This window comes from Myotis daubentonii, chromosome 2 (genome assembly GCF_963259705.1).
Source record: "Myotis daubentonii chromosome 2, mMyoDau2.1, whole genome shotgun sequence".
Lineage (NCBI taxonomy): Eukaryota > Metazoa > Chordata > Mammalia > Chiroptera > Vespertilionidae > Myotis > Myotis daubentonii.
In genome coordinates, this window is record NC_081841.1 from 63,611,506 (window position 1) to 63,626,047 (window position 14,542).

The following is a 14,542-nucleotide window of genomic DNA, read 5'->3' on the forward strand; positions in this document are numbered from 1 at the left end:
ATTCCAGGGAGGGTTTGACCTCCAGGCCAAGTGGCTATGAGAATCAGCTGTGTCAGCAGTGAGAGAACTTCTGTCCTCTAGGGAGGTGCTAATCTAGCCTTTGCCTGAGGCTATCCGGCAAATGCCTCCGTGCAGGGCTTGGGCGGGGCGGGTCGCACAGGATCAACAGGGTGGGCCGGAGAGAGCAGTTATGGCGGCTCTCAGTCCTGTCCCAAGGAGCTCTGCCTCTCTGAGTCCCAGCACCCGCTGCAAAGCTCGGAGAGAAAGCTGCCCTCGCTCTGACCGAAGCCAGACAGTCCCGCTTCTCCTGTTTGAGTCTGGGTCCCTAGAGACTCGCCCGGATCAGGAGCTCAGAGTCTGCGACTCCCTCCCGATTGAAAACAACAACCGCGCCCTCCGCCGCCAGCCCGCTCCGCGCACTCCGCACCTCAGAATTTGACTTCAGCACTGCGCCTCCTCTGAGTGTCCGTATGCATTTCTCTTTCCTCCTAGTTGTAGGACTTCCACTCAGCCAGCGTTCCTGTGGTTCTGGGTGATGTCCCTTCCGTTTTTTGGTTTCACTTTTGAAGTAGTTGTTCAAAGCAGCAAACTCCGGCGTTAACCTATGCCGCCATCTTGGTTCTCCCCCCAGAAAGAATATTGTTTAAGGAAATGAACCCTCAGCAATATATTTATTTGAACACCTTAAGTTTCATGTCATTCTTTAGAAGGTCTTTCAATGTAAGCTAATGTCATAACTATAAACGGCAACATGGGGAAAGGTATGTTACTGGGAACCAGGGTGAGTGTGGTGTTAGTAATATGGCTCAAGCTACACTGGTCTCTGGAGAACAGGCTTAAGACAGAGATAAAATTAAAAACATCTAGAGCAGTGGTTCTCAATCTTCCTAATGCCGCAACCCTTTAATACAGTTCCTCATGTTGTGGTGACCCCCAATTTCATCCTTACAAATTGAGCATAATTAAAGCATAGTGATTAATCACAAAAACAATATTGAATTATATATGTGTTTTCCGACGGTCTTAGGCGACCCTGTGAAAGGGTCGTTTGACCCCCAAAGGGGTCGCGACCCACAGGTTGAGAACCGCTGATCTAGAGGGATGCCTGACCAGCATGACTGAGTGGTTGAGTGTTGACCTATGAACCAGGAGTCATGGTTTGATACCTGGTCAGGGCACATGCCTGGGTTGTGAGCTTGTTCCCTAGTGGGGGGCCTGCAGGAAGCAGCCAATCAATGATTCTCTCTCATTATTGATGTTTCTATCTCTCTCTCCCTGTCCTTTTCTATGTGAAATCAATAAAAAAAATTTTTTTTAAAAAGATTGTTCTCTTAAAAAAGAAAATCTAGAGGGAAAGATGGACTGGCAATCCTTCTGGAAATCATAAATGTTTCCCTTAGTCAAATTTTTGGAAACAGGAGTGAAATTGAAATTGCATTCCCTGTCAATATGTGGTTGCAGATTGCCCATCTAGAGTCTCATGCTTTAAAAGATAGCCAATCTGCAAGTAGGAGTAAGATCCACTGGTAAATGTGGAGAATGTTGGAAGCGAGTAGTGAAAATGCTGAGGCAGTGAAAGTTCTGAGAAAGTGTCAGATCTGATCAAAAACATCCAAACAAAGGATAATTATAACCCCATAGTTCTGTACAATAAATCAGTATCTTCAGAGGTAAGATTTCTTGTAGATTAAATGAGCCCATGTATATGAAAGCTCATTGTAAAGTTCATATCAATTGTAGTTTTCATTGTTATTAGTATCTGGCTATAATATAGAATATGTAAACAACATATTTGAATAGAATTTTCACAAACAGTATTTTTCATCATTCTCAACAAATACTTACTGAATACTAATTGTGTGCTAAAAAAGGTAGGCAAAATCAACATTTTAGAAAAGGATAAACTGAAGTTCACAGAGCCTATGATTTGTCATATAACTTGGAGACTCTGAGACCTTTGATTCCTAATTCTTTACAAACCTTGCTGCCCCCAAGGGTTAAAATGATCAAGAATCATGGTTGCAAAGCCCTTCATCTTCATTAACTATTAAATCTGATTATTTAAATCCTTTAAGGAAATGATCCCTCAGCAATATCTTTATTTGAACATATTGTTAGGTTTCATATCATTCTTTAGAAGGTCCTTCAATATAAGCTGATATAAAAGTTTCACCATTTATATTTCTATCTGTGCAGTGGCATTTTAATTGCTGTTACTTGGAGTTCTCATGAACCATGCTACCGAACACACATACAATGCTTGGGTTTACATTATTGGCTAACATTTATTGAGTGCACATTGTGTGTTAGGTGTGGTGCTAAGCATTATGCAGACACACTCTTATTTAATCCTTATCCTTCCTCCTTTGTTCACACAGAAACTAAGGCTCAGAACTGTTAAATAACTTGTTCAAAGCCACAGGCAGAAATATAAATGGCCTTACAATCCTTATAGAAGGGTATTTAAGGTTCATGAAAATCAGAGGCTGAACCAACAGACTTCCATGATTCCTACCTGAAGAGCCAGTAGGGTATGGAACAAATGCTGAACTAAGAATAAGAGAGACAGGGCTGGGTCCATATCCAGTGTTGTTTACCACCCAAGCCTAACCACCCTGCTACAGGGAGACACAGCTCAGGTAAGTTTGTAACAACTTGACTCCCCACCCAGCCAATTATGGTAATAAATCCTGGATCATGATCATCATACTGGCTAAAATGTACTGTGTTGAACAGCTTAAAAGTGCTTTAATAGTCAGAGATTCAGGAACATTTGTAGATTTTTAAGTCTGTTGATAAAGAACAACTAGGTGCCCCTCCAGATAAAAGTCTTGTCTTTTTTTTAAAGGAACTTTTGCTGAGAGAAATCAAAAGTTCAGGTTACTGAGTATTATTTTGCTGTTGGATTCAGGATATTGAAAAGCTGGTATTTAAGTTTTAAACTAACTTTTTTTTTTCTGTAGATGTGTATAGGGTAAAATAATTCATTCGCCCAAAAATTACTATAGCATGCCAGATATTGTGCTAGGTGTTGCTGTATAGCTACCAGGGTGTAAGTACTCACGAAGCGTCAGCTCTGCCAGAGTCTGAGGAAAAGGGAAGCAATCTTTACCAAACTGGCCAAATTTCACCCCTCTGGGATTCATTTCTCATTTTGTAAATGAGGGGGTTGGATATCTAGGTCTTAATGGTTTGTTTTACATTTTTTTGACTTTGTGTGAAGGTTTCTCCTCCTCATCTGGCACTATTTCATACCATGACAAAATATTAACCTCATACTATTCCAGCTTTGCAATTCATTAATTATTTCAACAGATGTTTATTGAACTACTAGGCTGCCATCGGGCTGACGTTGAGAACAATGAAAGCAAGGGTCCTCTGCTGGTGGAGCTTAGAGTCCAAAGGGCTAGCACAATAAAAAACTTAAATAATTAAAAATATAGATGCATAAATGCAATCATTTACAAAGATAAATAACTATAGGTTAGAAAGGTGCTAAGTCATAGAATGAAGCAAATAGGCTCTCTCAAGTACAAAAAAATGATGACCTATCGAGGTCACTAGATTTAAAAAGGGGAAAAACATGGTAATACCTTACAACAAACGAAGGACATGAATAGACCTTACTTTTGAAGAAAATAGTATTGTGACTGGTCTACCCTGTATCTTCTCCCTAGAGTGGAGGCTTCTCAAAAAAGAGCAGCGAGGGAAACTCACTTTTTTTCTCTTTTTCTTTTTGTAAGTCAAGCAGAAAGACAACATGCAAAGCGAACTCGGAGTCAGGCAGGGACATCACCAATCGTGTCTGGCCGTTTCTTTTTGAGTCTTGGGAGGCTTCCCCGCGCAGAGGGGTTCTGGACTACAGAAAACTGACGTCGGGAGCCTCAAGGGAGATTGCATTTCAATTGCTCCTGCCCCGTGGCGGGGTCCCGGCAGGAGGAGGTCAAGGTGGCTTAGCGAGAGGCAGCTCCGGGGAGGCTCCGCGAAGGGCAGGGCGGAGGACCGCGCTAAGAGGGGAGGGGAGGGAGGCAGGGGGCGCGTGTGCGGGTGCCGAGGGGAGGGGGTGGGAAGCCTCGCCGCCCGGGAGCCGCACGGCGCCCAGGTGGCCCTTTCCCGCTCAGGTGAGCTCCTCCCGCGCCTCCCATTGGCTGCGGCGCGCGGCGCTGGGCGGGCGACGCAGCCCGGTCTAGTTCAGGGTCTAGGGCGGCGCGTCACTTCCGGTAGCGCGGAGCTTGTAAAACACCCTGGAGAGAAAATGGCGGCGGCGGCGGCGGCTTCGGCGCCTCAGCAGCTCTCGGACGAGGAGCTTTTCTCTCAGCTCCGCCGTTACGGCCTGTCTCCCGGCCCCGTGACGGAGAGCACCCGCCCGGTCTACCTCAAGAAGCTGAAGAAGCTTCGAGAGGAAGAGCAGCAGCAGCAGCAGCAGCACCGGTCCGGGGGCCGCGGCCACAAGACGCGGAACAGTAATAACAATAACACGGCAGCCGCCTCGGTCGCCGCCACGGGACCGGCTCCGGCGGGGGCCGTTGGGATGGGGGTCCGGCCGGTGTCGGGAGACCTCGCCCACTTTCGGACTCCTGGGGGCCTGGGCAGAGTGTCGGCCTCCGGCCCCGAGAACCCCTTGGGAGGGCCCGGGGGCGCCTCGGCCGCCCCCACGGCCGGCAGCAAAGTGCTGCTGGGCTTCAGCTCGGACGAGTCGGACGTGGAGGTGAGCCCGCGGGACCAGGCCGGCGGCGGCGGCGGCGGCGGGAGGAGAGACCGGGCTGCGCTCCAGTTCCGCGGGCTCAAACCGCCGTCGGCGTCCCTGGCCAGCGGCGAGGTGACTAACAGCCCCGCGGCCGAGCGGAGGAAGCCCCACGCGTGGTGGGGGGCGCGGAGGCCGGCGGCCCCGGAGCTGCCGCCCCCGTCGGGGAGAGACCGAGCGGCGCGGGACGGGGACGACGAGGGCGAAGACCGGGAGGACAGGGACCCGGAGGCCGGCGAGGCGCTGTGGTCGAGCCGCACCGTGAATGGCAGCCGGCTCCTCGCCTACAGCTGCCGGGAAAACTACTCGGACTCGGAGGAAGAGGAGGACGTCGACGTGGCCTCCGGCCGGCAGGTACCGAAGGACGACTCCCTCCCCCGGCCCCGGCCCCGGCGGAGCCACGGTAAGCCTCTCCCGCCGCAGTCGGCGAGATCGGCCGGCGGCCGGCCGGAGCCCGCGGTCCCGGGAGGGGGAGGAATCCCGATGAATGACAGGGCGGCGGCCGCGGGGAGTCTAGACAGAAGTCGAAACCTCGAGGAGTCCGCGGCGGCGGGACAGGGAGGGGCGTGTGAGGCGCTGGACTCCAGCCCGGTTCCTCGATACCGTGTGAACGCCAAGAAGCTGGCCCCGCTCCCGGCCCCGCCGCTCACCGACATGGACGCCACCCTGGACTCGTCCGCAGGCTCCCTGCTCAAAACCAATAATCATATCGGCGGCGGCGGCGCCCTCGGGGTGGACTCCTCCAGGATTTTCCCCAACAGCCTCCCTCCCAGTGCGGCGGTGGCCGCCCCGGGTTCACTCAGGATCAATCACTCCAATCACACGGGCGCCAATCACACCTACCTGCAGAACGCGTACGGCAAGCCGAAGCTCTCCGAGCCCGAGGAGGAACTTCTCCAGCAATTTAAACGGGAGGAGGTGTCCCCCACCGGGGGTTTCAGTGCCCACTACTTGTCGATGTTTCTCTTAACTGCTGCCTGCTTGTTTTTCCTAATTTTGGGACTGACTTACCTAGGAATGAGAGGAACCAGCGTATCCGAGGATGGAGGACTCAGCAGTAAGTATTAAACCCCCGTGGGTAAGGTAACAGAGGGGATGTTAGTGATCTGCCCCAGCTGCACTGGGCATTTGACGTGGGGTGACGTCTGCGTGCAAGAACATGGTTTAATAGTGAAGGCAACAGATTGAGTGCATTTGTGCCATTTTAAGGAAGAACATTATAACCGTTATCAGAATGATAATCCCATGGCTTGATGTAAAAATTTTTGCGTATGATAGGGGAACTCCAAAACATCTTATTTTTAAAAAGAGAACAAAACATTACAAGCCTGTTAGTAAAATGCATGTATTTACATTTTCTTTAGACTTAAATGTAACTATACGTATACATATCAATGATTCAAAAGTTTTGAAGCATTTTGACTGTTAAAAGGCATCATAAATACAGTGTTGTTTTTTCAAATTGAGTTGTGATTCTGAAAGGCAGTGTAAGATCTCTTGAAATTCTGGTTCAATATTTTGTAGTATTAAGTATATGGGTATATAGTTCTGTAAGTTTTAAAAAAGTGAATGAATATAGAAGGTAGGAAGGCACACCTCTAAATTGGTTTCCCAGCCGAAAGCATTTCTCTTTTCACCCACGAAAAAAGTAGTGGTAGGCCATGTAGGAGTTTGCAGTCAGATTTATCTGGATTGGTTTCCAGGCCCTGCCATTTACTTGTTGAATGGCTGGAGGGAGGTGTGTGCATTCATTCATTAAGCTAGCATCATCTATGCTGAGCACTCAGGGTACAGCAGTGTAAAGTCAAAGTATTCCTGTCCTTCGACACAAGCAGATGAATGCACATCATTTTGTGTTTATGAAGGAAGGAAGAATCGAGTACTTGGTGTATGCTACTTTAGGATTGGTAAGAGTAGGTACAGCTTGAGGTGAGACCTGAAGCAGGAGGAGACAGCATTGCAGGGAGCTAGGAGAGCATTTGAGGAAGAGATTGTAAGCTTTTAGTTGAGCAAGAATCTTGTGGGTTGGAGTGGTTGGAGCACTTTGAGCCAGGGGGAATGAACAAGAGTTTGAGCTTTCCTTTTCTAATCTGTAAAATGATGCTAATATTGATTAGAATGATGCCTGTGAAGAATAAAAGAGAGAAAGTAAATTAGTGCATGATAGACTGCTGAATACATAATTTCTCAGCTCCTTTTCCTCACTCCCCCTGAAACTTCCTACCCATTTCACCCAACGTGAATTCACTGTATCATGATTTGTATTTCTAAAATTGGCTTAGTATTAGATTTATTTCAAAATAGTGAATGATGCAGTTAGACTTAGGTAAAGAGTAGGAGTGAAAATAGTGTAAGCCTGGATTTGGATGCAGCCAATTTTAAGGTAGTTAAAGAATAGATTATTACTATTACTATATTGCTTAAAGGAGTTAGAAGAGGACTGAAATACAGCACTCATTTTAATTTGTATCCTGGGAGCAAGTGTGATATATTCTGTCCTGCCCCAGATACTTGTAAAAAAAAGTATCAAGGTCACCCTAGGAGTTCAGTTAGTAAAGTTCACATAAGTTAAATGACATTACCTATCAGCAGTACTTATTTGCATCTGTTTCTCTGACAACACTAACTATATGACCTGGACCTTTTCTAAGAGCTAAGTACTTTACTCATATTAAATCGTTGAATCTTCCCAACAACTCACAGAGACAGATGGTGTTTATCCTCATTTTGTAGATGAGGACAGTGAGATTCAAGGAAGTTAAGAAATGTACCCACAGTTGAACAGCTAGTGAGTGAAGGACTAAGATTTTGTTTCAGATTTTTTCAACTATAAAACCCATATTGGTAACACTACTTTGGGTATTGCTTCTGGAGAACTTTCTAAATAAGAGGGTACTTTTATTAGGATTAAGAAAACAATTGAATATTTGGTGGCATTTAAAACAGAATTGCTGATGAATACAATTCTCAATTTAAATGATTGTCATATCTTTCTCCTCACTGTTAAGAAAAATGAATACTATTTTCTCAGGTACCAAAACTTCAAATGGAGTAGAAAAGCATAGGACTGCTAGTGTTGAAGAAAGGAAATTATAAAGCGTTTTTGCATTTTAATACATAGTAAATGTGAGGAAGCCAGAGGGATGCAAAGAACAGTAGCTAAGAGGTTGAGGATTTGGGTATAAGGACTTGTCAGAATGACCTTAGTCAAGTTTCTTAACCTTTGAGCTTCATTCTTTTGTATTAAATGATAACAATAATTTCTGCTGTCTGTGGGATTGTTGTGAGGATCAAATGAGATAGTTTGTTAAACAAACATAAATTGGTATTATTCAAAAGTTTAGGTAAAACATATTCCTGGTAATCTATATTATGTAAAGAGAAATAAGTAATTTCTGTAAATGACATTTAGTGTATTTCTTACCTATTCAACATTTAATTTTTATTAAATTCCACTAAATACACATTGTAGATAATGATACAGAAATTTGAATCAAAGCATAATGAATCCTTAAGTGTATTACAGACTTAACTGTATACCCTGGTTGAAAACTATGCCTACTAGTTCAGTTAGGCTGCACACCTAACGGTGAATAATTTCCACTCCCTATATTTATGTAGTATTCTGATCCTTTGTCATATTATAATGGTTAACTGATGTTTAACCATAGGGTTCATTGGTCAAATAGTGTGCTTAAGGGGATAGTTTTACTTTGAGTAATTATTCACCAGAAGATTGTAGGTTATATGTGAGAGAAAGCTTTAGTAAGCTTTTATTAGTTATTTAAATTATGTATAACGTGTAATAGCTTAGCCTTTTAAGTAGTTCTTAATCATTTGGTCTTTGAAGTATTTTCATCAATGCCTAGTTTTATTAATTGAATTATTATGAGTCTGCTTCCTCATCTGTAAAATTGTGGGGTTGGATCTCTAAGCTCTTTCCAGTTCCAAGGTTTAAGATTCTAAGTTTGAACTGCCCTACCAAAACAGCTCAAGGATCAGTCTACAGTCAGATCATGGCAACCCATCAAAAGAAAATAGGCAGAATAGACTGACTACCTTAGGCTTATATGATCATTTAGATAATGGTTTTCAGTTATAGAAGACATGATTTTTGTAGAAAATGTACATAGAGATCTATGAAGCAAAAATTAATGGGTATTGTATACTTCTAGTCTCATAATCACTTCTGATGTAAGTTCAAATAATCCATTCAGAACTTTTTAAATGTTTTTCATGTAATATGTACACTTATATATACCTTTGTGTATACATTTTCATTCAACAGTTGGGACAGGCTTCTCTAAAGAGAATTGAGCCCTAGCTGGTTTGGCTCAGTGGATAGAGTGTCAGCCTATGGACTGAAGGGTCCTGGGTTCGATTCCAGTCAAGGGCACATGCCCAGATTGTGGGCTTGATCCCCAGTAAGGGATGTGCAGGAAGCAGCCGATCAATGATTCTCTGTCATCATTGATTCTCTCTCTCTCTCTCTCTCTCTCTCTCTCTCTCTCTCTCTCTCTCTCTCCCTTCCTCTCTGAAGTCAATTAAAAAGTATATATATGCGAGAGAATTGAGATCTGAATGACTTGAAGGAACTAACTAGTCACAGGGAGAAGAGAATTTTTAATAGAAATAATAGCAAGTATAAAGACCCTGAGGCAAAAACAAACTTGGCATGTTAAAGCATCAGAATAGAATGGTCAGTGTGGCTGGGGCATGGCATATGATAAAGTCACAAGTAGGCAGGGGATGGGTCATAAAGGACCTAAAGGACTTGAAGGCCATAGAAAGGAGTCTGAATTTTATTTTAAGTGACATTATACTATACATATTCTACAACTTTTTTCACTTAATATTGTATCCTGGGTACAATATTGTATCTTAGCCAATATTAAACCTCTTTCCTCCTCTGCCATTCATTCACTCAGCCAACCCCTGTCTGGTTTACCATCCATTCTTCTCTGAGTCACCAATTACTCAATTGCAACAGACTGAGGTATTTCAGAAGAAAGGTGGGGGGAGGATTAACCAAAGCACTTATATACATCCCTGTGCACGAAATTCATGCACGTGGCGGGGGCGGGGGGGGGGTCCCCCAGCCTGGCCTGTTCCCTGTCACAGTGTGGGAGCCCCTTGATCCATCACCCCAAAGAGATAGGCCCCACCTACCCATCCGGGGCTCCTCAATGGATTGCCCCAAAGAGGTAGGCTGGAGCGGGGGAGGCCTGCGGACCCCCAGCGCAGGTTCACGGAGGCTTCCTGGCCAGGCCCGCGGCGGTGGGGCCTCTCTGCGCCTGCGGACCCCTGGCCGGGGCTGTGGTGGAGGGGCCTCTCTGTGTGCCTATGGAACCCCAGCGCAGGCACGTGGAGAGGCCTCTCTGCCGCAGTGCCGTCCCTGATGCTGCAAGTCCCTGCCCAATTGCGCCTGCTGTGCATGCAGCCTGCTGATCAGTTGTTACTGTGACAGTGTCCCAACCAATTTGCATATTACCCTATTATTAGTATAGATATGCATAGCCCATGGACAAACAGTATTGTGGAGAAGACCTGGGGAGGAGGCGGGAGCTGGGTGGAGGGTGTCAACAAAGGGGGTAGAGGGGAGACATCTGTAATGCTTTCAAAATAAAGATTTTAAAAAAGAGAGAGAGGAACAACTATTTTTCAGTATCCTTATGCCTATTTCATTATAGATACCCAATGATGAGCCTTTTGGCTAGTCTAATTACTTGAAAAAGCTAAAATATGTTTTAAAAAATAATATACCCCTTTGAAATGCCAAGGTATCTATACCTTCAATAAACAGTTCTAGTACATTGAACACCAGTCTCTAATCCAATTATGGGACTACAGTAGCCTGCAAGATATTTCTACTTGAACAATTCAAAAACTTAACTCCAAATAAACCATTTTCTCTGTACTACCTTTTCCCAAACAAGATCCCTTTGCCACATCTCTAATTCTTGTCAGTGGTATCACTATTTTATCAATCATCTAGGCTCATGACCACAGAATAATCCTTGACTCTCCTTTATTCTCTGTATCCAAACAATCACCAAGTATTTCTTTCTTCAAATGGATTTCCTCAATCACAGACCCCACTCCATCCTGGTAGTTATCAACCTCCTTCAGGTTTTCATCACTCCATATTTGCCACCTAGTGCCTATCACTCGATTACCTATACCACCACCTGTTTATCCTTATTAAAAAAAATCAATTTGGCCCTAACCCAGTGGTCGGCAAACTGCGGCTCACGAGCCACATGCAGCTTTTTGGCCCCTTGAGTGTGGCTCTTCCACAAAATACCGACTAATGTGCATGGGCCACGAAGTTTCATTCGCACTGTACTTGAGCGCCCGCATGTGGTATTTTGTGGAAGAGCCACACTCAAGGGGCTAAAGAGCCGCATGTGGCTCACGAGCCGCAGTTTGTCCACCACTGCCCTAACTTATTTGGCACAGTGGATAGAGTATCAGCATGTGGACTGAAGGGTCCCAGGTTCAATTCCAGTCAAGGGCATGTACCTTGATTGCAGGCTCCTCCCCTGCCCGGGCCCTGGTCGGGCACGTGAAGGAGGCATCAATCGATAAGTTTCCTTCACATCGATATTTCTGTCTTTCCCTCTCTCTTCCATTCTCTCTAAAAATCAGTGGAAAAAATATCCTCGAGTGAGGATCAACAACAACAAAAAATTAGAATATATCAAGGCACAGAGGACAATTATAATACACTAATAAATGCTATCAGTGACGCATAAAATCTTATTTAAGCAGAGAATGATGGGCCAAATGCTAGGGTAAAGAGAACAGGGAGAGAAGATTTTCACAGGTGACACTTTTTTTTAAGAATAAACTTAGTAGTTAATAGAGATGAAAAAAATCTTCCCAAAGAAGGAAATAACATGTGTAAAGGCATACAGGCACAAAATTTCATGACTTATTCAGTGGACACCAAGTGTTGTTCCTCTCATTCTTGAAGAATGAAAGCTGAATGTTACATTTGAAGTTTCTCAAAGTTGACTATTTTGTAAGGAAAAAAAATTTTCTATACCTCCAAGAATATTCCTGGGAATACTGGGGTTTGAATATCCCAGTTTGATGATTTAAGAAATGAAAATTTACTCAGTGAAAATGTCTTTCATTTAAAAATTATCTCTAGAATAATTTATTTATTTTTAAATCTATTTTTTATTGATTTCAAAGGAAAAGGGAGACAGAGAGAGAGAAACATCAATTTATTGATCGGCCGCCTCCTGCACTAGCCACACCGGGGATGAACTGGGGCATGTGCCCTGACGGGGAATCGAACTGTGACCTCCTGGTTCATAGTTCAGCGCTCAGCTGTTGAGCCATGCCGGCCAGGCTCTAGAATAATTTAAAAATAATCTGGATGAAAATTTATGAATTCCCCTTGTGACTATCCATGAAGTCTAGTTGAGAAACATAGTTGTCAGGGCTTAGATTGTTAAGGAGGCAGACCTGGATTTAAATATTGTCCTTTCTGCTTGCTAGTTTTTTCTTTTATTAAAGGCAAGTTGCTGAACTTTTGTGTTCTCCTTTTTTTGCTCCTTTTAAATGAACTTTAGATGTACTTTCCCTATACATGTATTTGCTTCAGTGGGAATGAAGTGTTCTGCAATTTCAGGGATCAGGAATACTTTTAAAAATGAAATATTTTCATAATTCCTCAGTAGAGTTGTGATGCTTTAAAACTAGCTTCTTCTTGCTCTACCTGGCTGCTCAGTGGTTAGAACGTGTTCAATTCCAGTCAAGGGCATGTACCTTGGTTGCAGGCTTGAGGGCCGGGGTCCATGCAGGAGGCAACCAGTCGATATGTTTTTCTCACATTGATGTTTCTCTCTCTCTCTGTCTCTCCCCCTTCTTCCACTCTCTCTAAAAATCAAATGGGAAAAAAAAAAATCCTCCTATGAGAATTAACAAAAAACAAAAAACTAGCTGCTGCTTGCACATTAATTATTCTATATTAACTTTACCTATCTGAAAAATATCTTTTATGTAAATAAAAGGAACTTCAATGCAAAATATATTTAATCTGGTTTATAAGTAGTTTAAGAATGAAGTATAACTTAAACTATCAGAAAACTCCAAAATATATGATAAATAGTAACTTTTTTATAGAAATTATATTACTAATGGTATATCTTTATTCTAATCCTACATTAATTTATTATACATAGATATTGCTACCATTTAATTTGGAAACCCAGCCCAGTACTAATTGTGGAAATTCTTTTTTTTTTTTTTTTTTTAAATATATTTTATTGATTTTTTACAGAGAGGAAGGGAGAGAGATAGAGAGTTAGAAACATCGATGAGAGAGAAACATCGATCAGCTGCCTCCTGCACATCTCCCACTGGGGATATGCCCGCAACCCAGGTACATGCCCTTGACCGGAATCGAACCTGGGACCCCTCAGTCCGCAGGCCGACGCTCTATCCACTGAGCCAAACCGGTTTCGGCAATTGTGGAAATTCTTATAACAGTTATTGCCTCAGTGGTAAAATTTTAAACTCTATACATCTCAAAATTAAAAAAACAAGTTAAGAAATTATAGAAGTAATACATGATGGCTTCCACATAATAGATCTGTTATCCTATTTTCAGACATTATTACCTGTTAGTATAAATTTTTATAATCTTTAAAAAAAACAGATTTCCTTAGAAATGTTTTCAAAGGAATATGGCAAATATAAAACAACTATAAAATGTTTGATAAATAAATATCAGAACGTAAACCCTGTTGTTGAAGATATTTTAACAGTTATTTTGACTTTCATACTCAGGATTTATTTTTAATTGATTTTAAAGTGAACTAGTAACAGTGTATTTGAGTAGTAATCTTTGGATTTTTCTTTGTTTTAATAATGCATGCTTTAACTTAAATACACAAGTGATTGTTAAAAAAAAGAAGAAAACCTTAAAATATCTTCAACAACAGGGTTTACGTTCTGATATTTATTTATCAAACATTTTATAGTTGTTTTATATTTGCCATATTCCTTTGAAAACATTTCTAAGGAAATCTGTTTTTTTTAAAGATTATAAAAATTTATACTAACAGGTAATAATGTCTGAAAATAGGATAACAGATCTATTATGTGGAAGCCATCATGTATTACTTCTATAATTTCTTAACTTGTTTTTTAAATTTTGAGATGTATAGAGTTTAAAATTTTACCACTGCCTTTGTTTGCATAGCAGATGTATTGCTCAATGCCCATAATTTTTTGCTTAAAATGTTTTTGTAAGATGACTTCAGAATTCATCTTTACAGCTATGTTGATATCAAATGGCAAGCTAACATTTAGGAACAAATGTGTGCAAACTGTTAAGGAGTTGAGTTCAGCTGTTCTAAACTAATTGAGGGATAAGTATGCACCAACAATTACTCTTCTGTCCTGAATGTGACATGAATAGAAGAAAAAAAGTCCTTTAGTAGCAGTGAGAATTTTATCACATTGCAGAACATAATTATATAAATATATAAGAAATTTGCTTATTGTGATTAATTCGTGAAAGCATTTTATATTTACAAAGGAAACTTAAGCTTACATGTAGAGAGAGCCATTGAAATTAATTAGAAGGGGGGACATTTTATTTGTTTAATTTTTTTTTAAATTAAATCTTTATTGTTCAGATTATTACAGTTGTTCCTCTTTTTTCCCCCCATAGCTCCCCTCCACCCGGTTCCCACTCCACTCTCCGCCCTCACTGCCCCCCCCCCCCATCCATAGGCGCACAATTTTTGTCCAGTCTCTTCCCGCACCCCCCAAACCCCT

General features: G+C 42.6%; 1 protein-coding gene across 2 annotated transcripts in view; it reads left to right on the top strand.

The window, feature by feature from the left end:
- Nucleotides 1-4,216: 4,216 nt before the first annotated feature.
- The window catches only part of LEMD3 (LEM domain containing 3), an 83,702-nt gene continuing 73,376 nt past the window's right edge, over nt 4,217-14,542 (top strand). For both annotated transcript variants that reach the window (XM_059683509.1, XM_059683510.1), the window contains exon 1: nt 4,217-5,801. In XM_059683509.1, the coding sequence (XP_059539492.1) occupies nt 4,256-5,801 (1,546 nt within the window). In that variant the 5' untranslated portion in view covers nt 4,217-4,255. The remainder of the gene's footprint in view (nt 5,802-14,542) is intronic.